This window comes from Poecile atricapillus, chromosome 8 (assembly GCF_030490865.1).
Source record: "Poecile atricapillus isolate bPoeAtr1 chromosome 8, bPoeAtr1.hap1, whole genome shotgun sequence".
Classification (NCBI taxonomy): Eukaryota; Metazoa; Chordata; class Aves; order Passeriformes; family Paridae; genus Poecile; species Poecile atricapillus.
In genome coordinates, this window is record NC_081256.1 from 26,166,121 (window position 1) to 26,184,591 (window position 18,471).

General features: G+C 51.0%; 1 protein-coding gene across 1 annotated transcript in view; it reads right to left on the reverse strand.

Moving 5' to 3' along the window:
• LEKR1 (leucine, glutamate and lysine rich 1) overlaps nt 1-9,094 on the reverse strand; it is a 36,289-nt gene extending 27,195 nt beyond the window's left edge. The window contains exons 1-2 of the mRNA XM_058844397.1: nt 9,004-9,094; nt 440-654 (exon numbers count right to left, since the gene is read on the reverse strand). Of these exons, the coding sequence (XP_058700380.1) occupies nt 440-654; nt 9,004-9,051 (263 nt within the window). The 5' untranslated portion in view covers nt 9,052-9,094. The remainder of the gene's footprint in view (nt 1-439; nt 655-9,003) is intronic.
• Between the last annotated feature and the right edge of the window lie 9,377 nt (nt 9,095-18,471).

Consider the following 18,471-nt stretch of genomic DNA (forward strand, 5'->3'; position numbering starts at 1 on the left):
TTCCCAAACTGCTCCTCATTGCTTTAGGATTCTGTACCAGCCCTGCAGAGAGGGAATCCTGGGAATTTTTTACTGTGAGACAGCCCAAATTTCAGCCCTGTGGGACTCCCAGTCCTGTGGAATTTTATTTGGAATATTAGAGATTTATTACAAGATGATAAGATGAAATTTTCATCATTTCCCTTTGGGAGTGTGTGCAGGGGAAATCCTCCCTCTGAGTGCCTTGTGGCCTTCCCTTCACCTTCCACATATTGACTGCTTCTAAACTGCTCAGGAATTCTGAAGCATGCTATGAAAGATGATTTAAATCAAGTATTACAGTGTATATGGGCCATCTGAGAAAAGAAAGACAAATGTTATTTGTATTTTAAGCTGCTTTGGGCTGAAATTCCCTACCACACACAGGAGAGGATGGCCAGAGGAGATGATGTGCTCTGACCTTTCCGTTTTGGATTCGCTCTCAGCCCGACAGCGCTCAAGGTCGTGGTGAAGAGCCTGCAATTCTGCCTGAAGCCTCTGCTCCCGTTCTAGACTTCCTTTATAAACTTTCATCTCCTTCTCCATTGCTTTGACTTTGTCTTCCATCACCTTGAACTCGTGGAGTGTCAGGTAGCTGACTCCGCAGTATTTGCACACTGTCTGCTCCCGGGGCATCTACAAAGAGAAAATGCTTCAGATTGTCTGTAAGAAACAGGTTCAATTAAAAAAACCCTCAGTGACACTAAGAAATAATAATAAATCCGAGCTATTTAAATAATTTACTGCTCTGGAACATTTAAAATCAGATGATATTATTGCTCTAACAAATAAAGACAAAAATCCTCATTAGCAAAATGAACCCCAGCTAGAGCAACACTTTCCCTTCCTGGCAACTTCTCAAAATACATCAACTCTGGCAATTTGATATGTGGGAACTCCCACTGAAATGCTAAAGTACTTCTGAGTTAGGTTGGATGTATTCATTGAAGGTGAAATGCTGTGTTTTATAAAGCTATTTCATTAATGAATCTGGGATCGCTTGTGCCTGAGAAATGTTATTTCTGTGGCTTTCCAAAAACTGTACCCAAGTGAAGGAGGCAAGATGAGGGAGAGTGAACAAAGTGATGGAATCCACAATCTTCACCAAAATAATTCATGGCTGATGCTGACGTGGTGTCCATGGCACTGGGGTGGAATCTGTAACCCCTTTGGCAGGTATGAAGGACTCGGGACTGGTTACAAAACACAGAGCATGGAACACACAATGAAAGGCCATTGATTACTTTGGGAAACAGAGCTGGTTATTAACCTTGAAGCAGGGAACATGCAAGCACCTGCTCAAACAGTTTAAGTCCAATTAAGATACTTTGTTTTACAAAAGAAAAAAAAAATGTTTGGAGACATTGGGATAAACAGAAAGAAACCCTACCCAGAGGAAAGAAAAGAGCTTTCAAAAATTATAAATTAAAGACTCATAAAACAACCTTTAGCAGTTTAATTACAGCTTGATATAAATGATGTTTCAGGATGCCCTGGACAAGCTTTATTTCCCCAGTTCTCAATGCTGCCTCAGTTCAAGCCCCCCCTGGTTACAGCTGCTCTGAAGGAGCTGAAAATGCAAGTTTATTTTTCCTGGCAGCTGCAGTCTGTGCTTGGAAACCTGAAACTGTTCTTCAGGATAAGTACCCCGAAGTTCCAAAGCACTGGAATGACTGCACTGAAAAAGGACAAAATGAGCTGTGCAGGGAGCACAGGAGGGGGTTTATCACAGAGAGGACACGGTGCTCTGTGCAGCACAGCCACTGCTGCTGCTCACACAAACAGCTGAGAACTTTCACTGCTTCTCCCATCAAAACAAGATAGAAACACCAGGGGCCTGAGCTGGAAAGGGTTTGTGCAAGTACCAAAACTTCTTCGTTTTCAAAGTCAGTTTTGTTACTGAATTTCAAAATAAATGAAGTCATAGAACAATAAATACTCTCTGTCTGGCCTCAGCTGGAAGTGGGTCCTGCTGTCCTTCCCATCCATTCCTCAGGTGAAATGAAAATCTGGGAGGATTTCTGATCGGGTTGGATTTTTACAGTATTTGCTACAGAGTGAAAGAATCCCAGAACAGGAAATTCTGTGTAAATCAGGACCTTGCTCTGCACATTAATAATTACTCTGCAAGCACTGCAATAAGTGTACAGATTGAACAGCTTCCAAATATCCACCTTAATATATGGAACAGTTCCCTGACACCAGGAATGGATTTGGCACACCTTGAGGGATGCCAAGCACACTTAATTTAAACCCAGCACATCTGTCCAGTGTACCTGGAAAATTAACAGATGAAAGTGAATAAGGAAGGAAAGCACTGATCTGATTTCCCATCCTAAATCCAAGGTTCCTCTCTCATGGAATCACAGAAGGGTTTGGGAGGGACCTTAAAGCCCATCCAGCCCCATCCCTGCCATGGCAGGGACACCTTCCACTGTCCCAGGCTGCTCCAAACCCTGTCCAGCCTGGCCTTGGGCATTTCCAGGGATCCAGGGGCAGCCACAGCTGCTCTGGGCACCTGTGCCAGGCCCTGCCCACCCTCCCAGGGAACAATTCCTCCCCAATATCCCATCTGACTCAGGAATTCCAATATCCCATCTATCCCTGCCCCCTGGCAGCCTTAAAAATAAATGGTCTTGCCAGGAGAAAAGCTTCACTAGACTTTTTTGTTTGTCTCTTAGACACCAAAATTGACCAACCATTACACAAAATCTGTAGGAAACAAACTGTCATCAGTTCTTATGCTCACAAATTACCTTTTCTGGAACGCTGAGATTGCTGAGTAACCACTAAGGATGTGTACTGAATACAAGTTTATGGTTTCAGATTCCATATTCCACTGTTTCCATTTGATAAAAACGCTGTTGTCATCTTAAATTCAAAGCAGGAAAAAAAAAATCAGGGGAAAAACAGTTTGAAAGGAATAGAAAAGGAAACTATCAGAGCTCTGAGTAGAAAGGGGACTTGCATGTCCTGAGTGAAGCAGTGAACAGAAAAAAAACTATTAGGAATTAAAAAAACAGTTTTGCTGAGGACAAAGTGCTTGATCTGGGAAGATATTTATCCATAAGACTCTGAGCTACAGTTGTGATGCACAGATGCTGTAAAGCTGTACAGGGAACAGTTTCCACTCTGCAGTTGGTTTTGGAAGGAAATATCATTGCTGGTTACAAAGATTTCTTTAGCTACCAAGGCAAGGGGAGGAATGAGCCAAGAGGGATAATCACTCAAATTACATCTGTCTGACTCAGTTTCATCTGCAGAGCATAAGTTATAAGGAAAAAAAAGAAAATAAACTGGTGGTCTGGACCATTTTTAGCCTTTTGAATGATGAGGCAGGAATTTGTACCACTTGAACTTGACCAAGTAACTCCAGGGTGTGTCAGCTAGTGCACCACCACCCCTCTCCTCTGGAATTTCACATTCCACCCGCAAACATCCCATGATGGAGAGCTGAATTCCTGCTAGAAGAGTGAGCTCCTCTCTCATTTGGCAGGGCTTTCATATTACAGCATCCAGCACATGCATCTCTCATCACAGAACCCTAAAATTGCTCAGGTTGGAAAAGCCCTCCAAGCCCAACGAGTGCCACCATCCCACAGCAGCCACGGCCCCAAGAGCCACAGCCTCAGCGCTGTTAAATCCCTGCAGGGATGGGGACCCTGCCACTGCCCTAGGCAGCTCTGCCAGGCTGGATAAACCTTTCCATGAGAAACTCCTCACAACACCCTGAGCTCCTTGCTCCACAGCTCTTGCTCCCTTGGTGGATCTGGCAGCACTGAGATTGCTTCAGCAAGGACTGGTCAAAACCAAAAAACTCTATATTTGTCCAAATTAAACTTGTAGTTGAATACATACAGTAAAAAAAAAATAATCCTTATGCTGCAGCTGGGTGGTGTTAAATTACTTCTGTATGTTGATTTATTCTACCTTATTACCCAATTTTACTTTCTTTTTTGTTTCACTCCTCTCCCACATTATTTTCATGTCTCTCATCCTGCCTGTCCCTCTTCTGACACACCAGTCAATCCCTATTGCACAAAAAGAAATGATGACTCAAACCACACCATTGATTTTTGAGGAAGAAAGGGGAGTCTTTTGATACATATGCAAAATGAGGAGGTACCAGGCTGAAATTGGTATTTGCCTCAGTCAAAGAAGGATTTTTAAGTCTTAGTAGAAACTTCACTTATTTTAAAAGAAACAAAGTGTGTTATGAGCCAAGTTTTCAGTCAGCATCTACCCCAAAGCAATACAGATGGTATTGCTGAGCCACGCTGTTCACATCATTATTTGCTCCCAGCCCATAAAATCACAGTTGCAAAATAAAAATCCCCGTGCTTGCTTTGAACACACGAACAGTGGAGAAACAGGCTGGGAGTAAAACCAGAAGGTTGCTTCATTCAAAACATGCCCTGGAATAATCCCTGTGTCACGACAGGAAGTCACAGCAGGAGTTCAGGTATCTGAACCCATCGCTGCCTGGAGAAAAGCAGAATAATGAATCCTTACAGCCTCAAAGGAGCCTGCAAACACCAGCAAGGAGCAGCACCCCTTCCTGAGCTCCCCCATTTCCTGGGGATGTGTCACGGGCATGTTCCAGCTGAGAACTGAACCCGAGTGCTGCCACCAAGCATCTCATGACAGAACACAGCAGCCAAGGATGACTGAGCCCATTGTTAAGCAGCTCTTTGCTGAGTAACTCTCTGCAGCTCCAGGGGTGACTGCCAGGAAGCCCCTCCTGGCTCAACCCCACTGCGTGGGAGAAGAGGAGATCCAGTCCCTCCAGTTCAGCACACCTGGACCCCGGCTGCAGAAAGGGTGGAAAACCTTGACTGTAGTGAAGGCAACCCTGGTTTTGTGAGAAAAACTGGGATATAGAGAATTCAGCCCTGGTGTGATGAGAAAAGCTTCTAGAGAGGGTGTGGAGTGCTCCTTACTGGAGAGACTGATCCATCTGGACACAAGCCCTGGAAGTGCCCTCAGCCAGGCTGGACAGGGCTTGGAGCCACCTGGGATAGTGGAAGGTGTCCCTTCCCACCCAAACCATTCCAGGATTTTCTCCCATTTCCAGAGCACTCCCCAGCCCCTCAGAACACTCCCACAGCAGGAGCCTGACACCCCAACACCACCCAAACATCACAAATTCTACAACTGAGTGCTGAAAACCCCAGTGGGCACTGCAGCAGCTCGGGGACATCATCTCCAGGAGAATTCAGAAGGTAGGGGCCAGCAGGATGCTGAAAAGGGCTCTGCCATTCTACCACGCTTATCTGGAGGGCACAAATTGGAATTTTATCTGCTTTTAAATCCCTGCTGGTGCCAATGCTCCCCGTCCCAAACACAGAGCTGTGCTGTCCTGACAGGACAGGCTCGTGGGCTCCCAGCCACAGCTGGAACTCTGTGTTCCAGAACCTTTTCTAAAGAAACCCCAAGCCTGGGTTCCCAGAGAGCGAGAAAAGGGAAAGCTGACATGATGTGCTCATACAGAGCCCATACTGTCCCCAATCTATAGCACACGTGGGAGAGGCACCGAGTACCCATTTGCTACTTGTGGTGAACTCGAAACTCTGGGGACACCACAGGACGTTCTGTCCTGATGGGGAACAGCCTCAGAGTTCCTGCCCAGCCTCAGCTCTTCAGCTCCTGGGGTGAGAGAACTCTTCATCTCTAAGAGTATCCTGGCCCTATAAATTTGATGATTTATGGTAACAAAACTTGGTTTTTTCCCAAATAAAATATGAAGTTAATATAACTTTGTTTGCTGCTGTGAGGACTTGGGTCGTTCTGTCCCCTGTTTCAGGGAGATCCTCAGTGCAGAGCTCCATCTTCCTTTCCACTTCCCTCCACTTCCACAGAACTTTAATTAAAGTCCACAGGCACAAAGAAAGATTCATTTACCACTGGCAACAACTACCAAGGTGAAATATAAAAGCCTTGAGGGAAAATTAAACCAAAATAAAACATTAAGCAAGCAACAAAACCAGAAGTCCCAAAAATACACATCCATGACATTGGAGTCAAGGAAACACTAACTCCCTTCTGTACCCTGCTGGGCTCTGGGACACCTCTCAGGCTGAGTTTGATTGCAGAAACTCTGTATAAATACACTTCAAAATAGGCACTAAAAGCCAGTGATTTCCATCTTTACTAACAATTAGTTTCCAAGAAGTATGCAACTATAAATACAAAAGAATACTATAAACTTTAATAATGCACATGCTGATGTTTCATTCACCTATTAATTTTGTTTTTTTCATTTAGCACCCATCTTGCAATGAATGTGATGTGAAAGGGGTGTGAGAGCAGAAGGAATGAGAGAGAAAAGAAAGCAGGGATATGTAAAAGTTCTTACACAGTTCTCTGAGGCAAAATTGATCAGAACATGAAGAACCAAAGTCCCTCCACATCTGTCATTAACAAAATGCCGAGAAATCTCCTTCCCTCTAGACTAAAACTTCCTTTGAAACAAAATCTTGATAAGCAGCTTGTGAAGCTCCAAGGAGAGGAACAAGAGAGCTCTGCACCCTGCCCTGTGAGGCAGTTCCTGGATCCCTCGTGAGCTGCACAACCCAGCCTCCAGCATCCATCCATCCATCTGTCTGTCTGTCTGTCCATCCATCCATCCATCCATCCATCCATCCATCCATCCATCCATCCATCCATCCATCCATCCCAAACCAGTGCCTGGAGAGGGAATATCCCTCCCTCTGGGCTGCAATCACAATGCCTGGCATGCTCCCTCCAGTCACACGTGCTCCCTCGGCCTGCAAACCCATCTTGGGAGCACGTGCTCCATCTGGCAGAGCAAACCACAGCTGGCACAAGTTCGGCTGTGTCAGGAGCCAGCTGAAAGAGAGATTCCAGAGGAGAGGCTATAAAATCCCAGCAGCAGAGAATGGGAAGGGAATGAGGACATGTGTGCAGAAAAAAACGGGAGATACAAGGACAGGAAATTGTGAGAATGACTTGTAGTGTCTTGTAACGACGCTGCAGCTACAACAGGAGTCAGCTGAGGAGGAGATGAGCAGCAGCACAGGATGTGTAAAACCCCGACACTTTCTCATCCCAAATCCCGGGCTGTCGTTGCCTTGGAGCTCACACGTGGCACGAGGAGGATGGGACAGGAGCAGAAGTCTATCCATATCTGGAAATCCTGCGTCTTCTGCAGCAAATTTTTTTATTAAACATGTATCCAGCACTGGAGGGATCTCCAGAGACTGCCTGCCCCATCCTCTGCTTCGAGGAAAAGGCTGAACGGACAGTCCCACTGGGAGAATTCCACAACTGCCTGGGTGAGCTGCTCCTGAGCTTCAGAGCATTCAACCAAAGCACATCCAGAAATGTGAGGAAAAGGCTCCTTTGCACCTGGAAATGAACCACCACCTCCCTCTACCTGTGAGCAGTTACTGTGCCCTCAGGTATTTTCCAGAATGAGCAAACACAGCTCTATTACCCTTTCTTAGAAACCAGATTTTAAAGCTCTTTACTATTTTTGCTCTTTTCTAAATTCCCATCAGTCACATCATTATTTTTAAAGCCTGCAGCTCAGAACTGAAACCTCAACAGCCCTGGACAGAGGGACAACAAAGACCCAAGTTTCACATGTGATTCCTTCTACAATAATTGAGCTATTAAAACAATTAATATATTAACAGACTCTTTGTGTGTAATATCCCTTTGTTCTTGTTACTATGCTTATGACCTGATTACAGCCTTCACTGCTCGGTCTGACAAGTGACAAGGAGGTTATTATAGATTTTGTATCGATGCATTGGATTAATTTTAAATGACTTATTTTTCCTAAGAATATGGAGTTTAATGCTGTTCCCAGAGTGCTCACACCCCTTCCCAATTGGCACCAGCATATTCCTTATTGTAATCCAAGATCCTGGCTCAATAATAACCAGCAACCACTGACAGTGCTGCTGACAGAATTAATGTCTCTGCCTTTCTGTGCCTGCCCTGGCTGCTGCTCCTTGTGCCAGCATACGCCTAGCACATGGAGCAGGAACTGGCTCAGGAACTGATCCCAACATAAAACAGGCCCAAGTGCCACCAAACTGCAGCTTTAAGTCATTAAAGGAACTATTAAGCAGTTACCAGCTCTAGGAGGATTCCCCCATCCAATGGTTTGGTACAACTGTTTCTGTGAGAAGCTTACACTGATTTTTGCTCACCACTGTACCCCGTTGGAGCTAAAAAACCTTAACTGCTAAATAAACACACTTAGTGGGATCCTTCCTGCTACCAAAACAGCTGCTTGCGAGTCTTGAAGTGTCCCACAGCTTCTTCCCTTCCTCTTCTCTTTAGGCTAAGTATTCCTTTTCCCTTTCTTTGTCGATCTTACCCACCCTTGATTTCTCAGAAATCGGAACAGTTTCCTGGACTAACCCAGGGAGAATTTCTCCAGGCTGAGTACACAAAGCTTTTAAATGACTTGTCAATTATGAGCTGCAGACCGAGGAACGAGGACAGCTGGGTGTTGTATTGGCAGAGTGAAAACCTGATAGTGTTACAAAAAGTGACTCGTGTTCCACTTGAGTGCAGCCTCCTCCTAAACCGAGCCATGTAAACAGCAGCACTGTTACACGGGCAATAATAATCTGTCTGCCAAGCAAAAGAACACACAAAGATACGAGGGGAGATGAAGGGGAATGTTCCGTCCCTGTGTGTGTTGATACTCCTCTAGAACATGTCATGCTCTGCAGTCCTTCCGAACCCCCGGCAGCGAAACGCGCCAGAACAGGGGAAATCTGAGACTCACCTGCACTGACAACAGCGGCACAGACTCGGCTGTTCCTCTGCAGGGTTCCTATAGAATTACTGTAATTACACCGCACAAAGAGGGAGGAAACCCAACACCCAACCCAACCCAGGACCAAAATGTACAGATAATGCACCGGTGCTCACGGGCCTGTGCAACATCCCTGAACTGCTGCAGGAGCTCCGAATGTTGAGGTCTGGCATTTCCACAGCTCGTACCTTGCGGATCTCCTCGGGCAGAGCGTGGATGGGGCCGCGCCGCTCCATGGCCTCCCGCAGGCTCGGCGGAGGGGTCCGGGAGCGGCCGGGGTTCGGGGCTCAGGACCGGCCAGGGTTCGGGGCTCAGGACCGGCCGGGGCTCGGGGCTCAGGGCCCGCCGGGGTCCCGGCACGGGGCACCCGTGAGGGGCGGGGGGGGCGTTGCGGCCGCCGCCATTTTGTGGCCGCGGCGTCCGCCGTAACCGCGGCAACGGCGCGTGCGCGCCAGAGGGGCTGCGCTGAGGGAGCGGAGCTCGGCGTCCCGGCAGGGTCGGGGTTTAATGCGCCCCAAAGACCCCCCCCGACACCCCAAAAAACAGTCCTGCCATGCCAAAGCTCCCCTGAGCCGCGCCTGGCACCCCCGACATCCCAAACTGGGCCTTGAAACCCCAAAGCCAAACCCTGACACCCCAAATTCGGATCTGATACCCCGAAGCCGGCCTCGGCATCCAGAGTTCGAATTTGACACACCAAAGGCAATACCTTGACGCCCCAAATTCGGATCTGATACCCCAAAGCTTCCCAGTACCCCAAAGTCAAACCCTGACACCCCAAAGCCAAAACCTGGCATGCCAGATTCGGCCCTGCCACCCCAAATTTGGCTCTGCTCTCGCAAAGCCAGCCCCAGTGTCCCGAATGTGGCCCTGACACCCCAAAGCCGTCCCTGACTCCCCAAATTCTACACTGACACCCCAAAACCACCTCTGCCCCCATCCCAGCCAGCCCTGACAGCCCAAATTTAACCGTGACACCCCCAAACCCCTCCTGACACCTCAAACTTTCATCTGACACCGCTAATTCAGCCCTACCAGCCCGAATTCAGCTCTGACACCCCAAAGCCACCCCTGACACTCCCAATTAGTCCCTGGCACCCCAAATCCGGCCCTGCCGGCCGGGTCATCTGCGTGTCACACCCGAGGCACGAGCTCAACCTCGGCATGAACCGAGCGCGCCGCCAGCTCCCGGTGAGACCCGCTGGAGCGCACACACAGCCACGAAAATAAATAAATGAGGGAAGGATTGGCAGCAAGATTCGGGAGTTTCAGCGGGATTAGTTCCACTTTCTGCCCTTCTTTCCAGCGCTGGTGGGTTTCTGTTTCCTCCAAAACCCAGTCGCTATTGGGACTTGGCTTTATCATACAGCAGGGACCCTCTGCCCAAAACCATTCCTATGTCCTCAGAGCAATTCCTGCTTCCCCAAAACATTCCCTACAGCCTTATATAAAACAGTACACCCACAAAACCATAATTTAGGTTTAAACACAAAACTCAGGACAGTCCATGGCAAGAAAAACGAGATGACCTTAATTTAATTTATGCACGACTCATCTCTGAGGTGAAAAAGCATCAGTAAGGTTGGGAGCTGAATAGGGGAGATAAGGGGGGGTTGGATTGAAGAAAGTAGTGAATTTTAAGGGATAAAACCAAAAGCTTTATTGGGAATAAAAAAAAAGGGAAAATTGCATCAGTGAGGGGGAAAAAAGAAAAATGGGTGAGGAGGTGCTGTGTCAATAGAGGGATGCAAAGCGGGGGAGGAGACGAGGTGCACTTGGAGCTCGTTCGGGCGGCCGGTGCCCCCGGTCTCCCCCCCCCGGCTCTGCACGGCGGTGCCACGCGTGTCACCGCGGCTCCCTCGCGTGTGGCCGCCGTGCCCCGTCCCGCGTTGCGTGCCGAGCTCCGAGCCGCGCTAATCCCGCCTTGGCAGCCGCCTCACTCCCCCGCCTCCATTTTAACCTCTTCGTGCTTCCAGGCCAGGCGCGGGCGAAAGGGGGGGAGTGAGTATTGCGTGTGAAGGGCCGCTCGCCCCCCGCGGGGGTCATTAATTAAGATCTGCATTAATAGGAGCTGGCGAGAGCCCGCCTTGGCTGGGAGCGGGGTCTGGGAGCGGGGTCTGGCCGCGCCGTGCCGGCAGCTGTTCCCGCCGTGCGTGATGGCGGCGGGCGGGGGGGCGGCGGCGGGCGGCGGCTCTCACGCGATGGCGGGGCTGACGTGCCGAGCCAGGGTGTCGTGAGGCGCGGCCGTGAGCTCAGCGCGGATCACCGCGGGCGGCGAGCGGGGGGAGCGCCGGGCAGGGCGGGGGGAAGGCGGGCGGCAGCACGCAGCAGGCAGGGAGGGACGGGGGAGCGGAGGCTGCCGCATCCCGGCCCCCCCCGGCTGTGCCCGCTGAGGAGAGGGGCTGAAGGGGGCTTGGCCAGAGGAACCTGAAGGGATCCAGTTTGGGGGATCCTGTGTTTGAGGGGGAGCCTGTGCTGGGGAGGTTGAGGGGAGCTTGTCCCAGAGGGTTCTGAGGGGATCCAGTTCTTGGCAAGGGGCTGAGGGGAGCCTGTCCTGGAGGAGCAGGTGAGGGGATCCAGTCCTGGGGCAGATGGAGGTGATCCTGTGCTTGGGGACCTGGAGGGAGATTGGACAAAGGGGAGCCTGTGCATGAGAGGATCCAGGCCTTGGGATCTGAGGGGAGACTGTTAGAGGGGAAATAAAGGAGATCCTGTCCTTGGGGCCCGAGGGGAGCTTGCACAGAAGGAGCCTCTCCTTTGGGAAGGTTGAGGGGAGCCTGTCCGAGGGGATCATCTCCTGTCCTGGAGGTGTGGAGAAGCTGGCAGAGCCATGCTGAGCCAGCCGGGATGCTGCCACGCCAGGGGTTCTGTGGGAAGCAGAGCGCAGGAGAAGCACTCGGCTCCGAAGCAGCTGTGTCCTCCCAGCAGGAAGCCTTCACAAACCCCCCGTTCTTCACGGAACGCACAGCCCGCTCCACACATCCGCGGTGGCTCCGGGCTGCGGTGGCCGGAGGGGTCGGTCCCTGCCCGAGGCCTCGAGCTCCGGCCGGGCCGTGTCTGTGCCCATGGCACGGTGCCGCTGTTCGTGCCAGCCCCGGCACCGCTCGGCATCAGGTTCCAGGCAGCGTGAGCAGCTCCAAGGACAAACGAACGGGCAAGAACTGAGTGCGTGACACGCAGCAGTCATAAGGCAGCTATTTCCATTGTTTTCCGGCAGGCTTTGTACCTTCTCAAACACACGTGGAAAGCCTCCCGCTGCTTAGAAATCCCAGCCCGGAGGAGCAAAGTCCGTGCCAGTGGGCAGCTGGGGAAAAAGGCCATAAACACCAACACCCTGTTCGCACAAAGCGGGACAGGCCGAGGGGCTGGGAGGGTGAATAGGTGTGTCCACACCTGCAGCATTCTCCGGACAATGAGAAATCCAACTTTTATCCCAGCCCGCTGGCTTTAGGCAGCCCTTGTATTTGCTCAGTACAAAGAGCGGCGCAGGGAAGCGGTTTTGCAGCGTTGTCTGCAAACAGCTCCTGTGGGAAGCTCCGGTTGTTTTCCTAGGGAGGAGCAGAGCTCGGTTATCGCTCCGTAGGTACACGGGGGATTTGGGGAGGAGCGGGGGGTCCCGTGCCGGGCCCGCAGCGCGGAGCAGACGTGCAGCAGGAGGGGTCAGGGGAAGGACAGGGCTCGGGAGGCAGCGAGGTTATTCCCGGTGCTCCTGCACATCGCGCTGGTTCCCCTTTTCCAGCGGTATTTGCTGGATTTGTTTGGTTTGCTCCGCTTGCCCCCTCTTTGCAAATGTCACAAGGACGAGAGCGTGGGGGAGAGGGGCCTCAGCGGGAGGATGTTTGGAGAAGGGATCTGAGCGCCAGGGCTACCTGGGAGCCAAGGTCAGGCAGGTCGCTCTGTGCTAAGAACAGAAACTCCGCAAAGCAGCAGGGAAATGATAAAATCAGGAAAAGCGGGGTGGAGCAGGGTGCTGGTGGTGTGGTGTGTGCGGGAGGGCAGAGGGGAGGGAATGGTCCCGCTCTCCAGAGGCAGCGATGCCGGCCCGGAGCAGAGCACAGAGCAGCGGGCTGGTGGCACTGGCACATGCGGGGCAGCAATGGGATCCCGAGGGATGTGCTCCTGCCGTGACATTGCCAAATCAAAGTCGAGATCTTGGCTGCAAGAGCACATGAGGTGACTCAGAGAAAGAAACCATATGATTAAGCAGCAGCTGAGTGCCAGGAGTGAAGAGCTGTCAAGGATAATATCAGGAGGGTGTGTGTGGAGGACAGTGGGTTTATTTGCCACGATAGGAAAGGATTTGAAAGGGAATACAAGACGCTTGTACTGAGTCTGACTTGGCAGCAAGAGAGCTTGGGAAGGGTGCCAGGAAAAGCGTCACGGATCCAGGGCTGGAGCGAGGAGGGAATGCAGAGCACAGAGGCAGCTCCGGCAGTCAGGAACAGGCACGGAGGGGCAGAGGGCACAGACCAGTCAGCAGGATGGGATCTGGGGAGGGAATCAAAGGATCCTTAGAGCTGCAAAAGATCTCCAGGACCACTGGAGCTTTTGACTGACCAAACACTGCATTGTCACCAGCACAGAGCCCTGAGTGCCACATCCAGTCATTCCTCAGACACCTCCCTGGGCAGCCCCTTCCAATGCTGAAAAACCCTTTCCATGAAGAAATTCCTCCTGATGTCTAACCTGACCCTTCTCTGGCACAGCTTGGGGCTGTTTCCTCTGATAGTGCAGAGGGGTTGGAGGTTTTGTTCTCTGTTTTTGAGGCATTCATGGGCATATCTGTAAGATCTCCTAATGCTCCTGGATGGCAAAGGTGGTGGCACTCTTGATCCTCCTCAGGCAAAACAGAACAGTTACCAGGAGGGTGAGGCTGATCCGTGCAGGACTCAGCAGTTTCCCAGGAGCCTGCCAGGGAACTCCCATGGGATCGCAGAAACCCCATCAATCTTCCCTGTTCCCCCCAGCCACCAGCAATCTACTCTTTCCTAACTTAAACACAGGAGCTGCAGGGAGGGAGGGAAACGTTTCTACTGCTGGCTTTAAAAAAAAACAAAAAAAACCCTGAAAATCCTGCCAAAACAGAAACTGCACACAAAGCCCTCCCCACTGGAAGGGGGACAAGGATGGATGAAACAAGACAGATGTTACAGCCTTGGTGAGCTACTGGAAGAAACACCAGGCAGCGATGAAGGAACTGTGGAGTCACTGTAAAACAGGAAAAGATACAAAGAGAACACAACTCAAGGAAGCCGGGATGTTTAGAGGATGGAGCACCCCAAGGAGGATGGTGGGGCTCGCTTGAATCCAGGGGGAATATCAGTGTGTGTGCATCATTCTGAGATCCAGCATGCAAAACCAATCCCTGGCTCTCCCAGCCAACAACGAAGGGAATGGGATTACCCATACAAATAAGGACTAGTGAGGAGAGTCTCTGCAAGCCCTGAGACTGTGTTATGATATTTACTGGTGACACAGTTCTGGAGCTCTGCTTGGGCTCCTCTGAAACACTTTGAAACAGCAGCATACCGTGCCTGGCAGGAGGGCAGGCTGCTCCTTCCTCCACCTCACTTTAGTGCCCAACTCCTGCTTTGCGATTGCTCTGCAGTGTCCTGGCACATCCTGATAGGAAAATGTAAATGTTGCATTTCCATGGCATGGCCTGACAATTTAAATTTATCTCCCACGAAGAGATAACAGCGCACGTGTGTTGATTGCAGGCTGTTGCTACAACAGACTGGTTAAAAAGCAGCCCTACCCAAATATGTGCAGGACTGGGATGAAAATAAGGTGGAATAAGATTTTTCTTGCTTTGCTTTAGAACAAAGGCAGATGTTTCCTCATCTGCCAAACCCATTGACTTCAAAAGGAGCAAGGGCAAGACCCCAGCTACCACCCAAACAGGGAGAATGTTTCTCAAGTGCAAAAATAGTTATTTCTGCTGTCTAAAGGTAGATATTGGGGGAGGTGATGGACAAAGGAGTTGACTCTGTCCCTGTACAGCCCTGACCAAGAGCTCAGCTGTCGTGTCCTGTGGCCACCTGAGGTGACCCGTGGCCACCTGAGGTGACCCATGGCTCTGATGCCAGCTGAGCTGGCAGCTTGTGGATCCCAGGGAGGGGCAGGAGCTGTGGCAGCCACCACCTCCCCATGCTGGCTGGTTTCTGAGGGCTGTGCAACAGAACCCTACAGGCAGCTGCAGACCCCTCAGGGGGGCTGTTTTGGGGCTCCTCTAGCTCAGCATCACAAACTTTGCCCCCATTCCTGCGAATCTGTCAGCAAGTGATGGTTTCCATAAGCTGTTTGCCATTTCAAAAGTGCTGTTTCAAAGTATCCTAAATGGTTTAAGAAAGGAGATTTTAGATAAAATTGCTCTAAAATATTTATGTTTCTTTGTGATTTATCCCAAATAAAAGCTATTGAAGAACTTGGCACAGCTGGCAGCAGAAGGCCCAGAGCTGTTGAGATGTTTGGAGGAAGAGTGGGGACTCCCTGCCAGGGGTCCCTGAGCTCTGAGGTCCCTTCCAGCCCGAGCAGCTGTGACTCTGTTGTCAGAGGACACAAAGAGGTGTCCCTGGCTCCTGGGGAAAGCAAACCGTGTGTGTGAGCCGTGAGAGGCAGGGGAGGCTTGTGAAATGGGCCAGTGTTTCCCGGTCACCATGGAGTCACCGTGGGAACAGGCAGATTTTCTTCCTGTTTACACAACATGGCACCAGCAGCTTTGTCCCCATCTCTGGTGACCTGCAGCCACCGCTTGGAAGCCGTGTTGACACGCCATGGCCATAACACTTGGCCAGAGGGTTTCTGAAGAGGTTCCCAGCCTGCACAGAGCCCGGCCCTGCCACAGGTGCTGCGGTGCAGGAGGGCTGGGAGGAGATTCAGCCACCAGGGTACGAGGGAGGGCACACCAAAGGTGGCCCAGATACGTCACCCAGATATGGGTCAGTGGGAATTGCTCCCCAGGGAATGGCAACAACGACCTGCATCCAGAGTCAGTCCTGGGAGGGGGGCTGAGGGAGCTGGGAAAGGGGCTCAGCCTGGAGAAAAGGGGGATCAGGGGGACCTTCTGGCTCTGCACAACTCCCTGCCAGGAGGGGACAGCCAGGGGGTTGGGCTCTGCTCCCAGGGAACAGCGACAGGAGGAGAAGGAACAGCCTCAGGCTGGGCCAGGGTGGACACCAGGAAGAATTTAGTAATGGAAAGGGTTAAAATTTGGAAGGGGCCACCCAGGGAGGTTTGGTCCCTGGAGGTGTCCAAGGAGGGGCTGGAGGTGGCACTCAGTGCTCTGGGCTGGGGACAAGGTGGGGATTGGGCACAGCTTGGACTCCATGCTCTGGGAGGGCTTTTCCAGCTTCAGGGATTCTGTGATCTCATCTGTGTGCAACACTGAGCCTTGCTGGGACCTCAGGCTGCATTTGGGCTCCTGCAGGGGCTCAGGCTGCTGCCACACTCTCTGGGTCCATCTCAAAGTGCAGCAGTTGATGGCTTAAAGCCAAAGGTGCCGCTCAGGACCCCACATCCCCATCACACCACACAGGGACAGTGCACTACAGAATTCACCATCTTTTCCCAGCACTGTGAATAAAGCCAAAGTGAATTTATTCCCAGCGGTTATGGCGAGTGCTTTTGTGAGCCTCCATTTCATGGCAGAATATTTCATTCCCAAAGAGTTTTGCTGTCGTGTGGTGATGGTGAGAAGCGACAGAGTCCCCAGCTGCACCAGCAGAGCAGCAGGCGCCACGCACGGGCTGTCACAGGGCATCAGTCACGGCTGCGCCACGGGAAACCCACACACAGCAACCAAGCCAGCATCCCACACTGCAGCCTCCTGGCACGAGCCACGGCTGCACAACCCTGAGTTACACACACAAACACAGCTCCCTGACCTTTACCTGCTGGCCTTTCTTCCAGGGATGAGAGGAAGGGCTGTGTGGGGTGAGAGCCACGTCCCCCAGCAGCATTTGGGGTTCCCAGTGCTGGGATCAGCTCCCAACATCTCCCACTGTCCCTGCGCTCTCCCTTCTCCAGTTCCTCTGCAGGAGGGCACCGCACTAAGCTCTCCTTTCTGGGGAGAGAACCTCCCTTTCCAGATCAAGTCAGATCAGATTCCAAGCCTGCAATTTTGGGAGTTCTGCAGTGTGTCTGTCACCTGCTGACCTGGGCTCGGTGCCTGGGGAACAAAAGCCCTCCCTGCTGCTGTTTGCTCTTTGCACAATATCCCTCTGAGTACACTTCCCATATCTGGGCCGATATGGTGGGAGATACTCGCTGTAGTATCTTGCACTCACAAAGGGAGGATCAGCACTTCCTGCTGGGGGTACAGCACTCCCCACCCCGAGATTAAGGGCACATTCAATATTTATCGAGCTGTCACACCTTGAGGCCCTGTCAGGATTAAACTCCACGGTCCCTGGTGCTGTAAAACCCCGCTAAGAGCCAGTCCCACCCCCCGTGCCATGTGTGTCCCTGCTCACCAGCAATGTCACAGTGCCCGGAGCTGCCACCCCGGTTATTTTAAGGATGGCAATGACTTCCACACAGGTGTCACCTTTCAGAACTCTCAAAAATAGAACTTCAGAAAGTGCTTCACGTAACCCGTACCCTGTAAAACCTTCCCAGCCGAGGGGAAGGGACCAGCCAGAGCAGCAACAGGACACAGGAGTTTTGGGAATTAACTTGGATCCCAAAAGAAGTGTAATTACAGGTTATTTACACAGAGCCTTTTTCCTTCACAGACTGCACAGAAAGTGGATTGAATCATAGAATCACAGAACCACTGGGGTTGGAAAAGCCCTCCAAGACCAAATCCAAGCCCAGAGCACCAAGTGCCCTTCCTTGGACGCCTCCAGGGGTGGTGAAATGGTGAACTGGCAGAATAATCCTCATTTTACACTGAAACAGAGGTTTCAGAGGTTTGCTCAGACAGCTGAAAGAGCATCCAGATCTCTGCATTATAGAATCACGGAATGGTTTGGGATTAAAGTTCATCTTGTTCCACCCTGCCATGGGCAGGGACACCTTCCACTATCCCAGGGTGCTCCAAACCCTGTCCAACCCAGCCCTGAGCATTTCCAGGGATTGTTCCATTGATTTCAGCCCGCTTGATCCCAGCTTTCCTGCTTTGTAATAAATCTATAATCAATAAAAGATAATTCTGTTAAGGGCAATGGGACAGGACTGATCACTTTGCAAACGTGTGAAGCTCCCTGTGGAAGTGCCTTTTGCCAGTTCTTTATGAGGATCAGAACACAGTCCCATCCCTGATCCCCTGAAAACCAGCATTTCCCAGCTGTGCTTCCCTCAGTGAATCTGAGGCAAATCCTGTCTCTGCTTTCCAGTCCAGCTTCCCCCGTTCCATGGCACTACAGAACGTGTCAGGACAGCAGCACAGCTGATCTGGCACGTCACCGCCGCACAAGGAAATGAAAATAAATACAGATTTATGAAGGAAGGCCCATTTCTGGCACCAGGCACGGATTTCCTGGCTGACTGCTAATACCAAAGTGCAGATCTTCTATTTTATATCAGCCAGGGGAAATCCCAGCAGTTCATGCCACAGCATTAAAACACAGAGTTCTAAATATAGCATTTCAGAGCTGGACTGGAAACAGCAGTAAAAACGAGAAAGGAAACCTTGTCCTTTTGTGTGCTTGGTT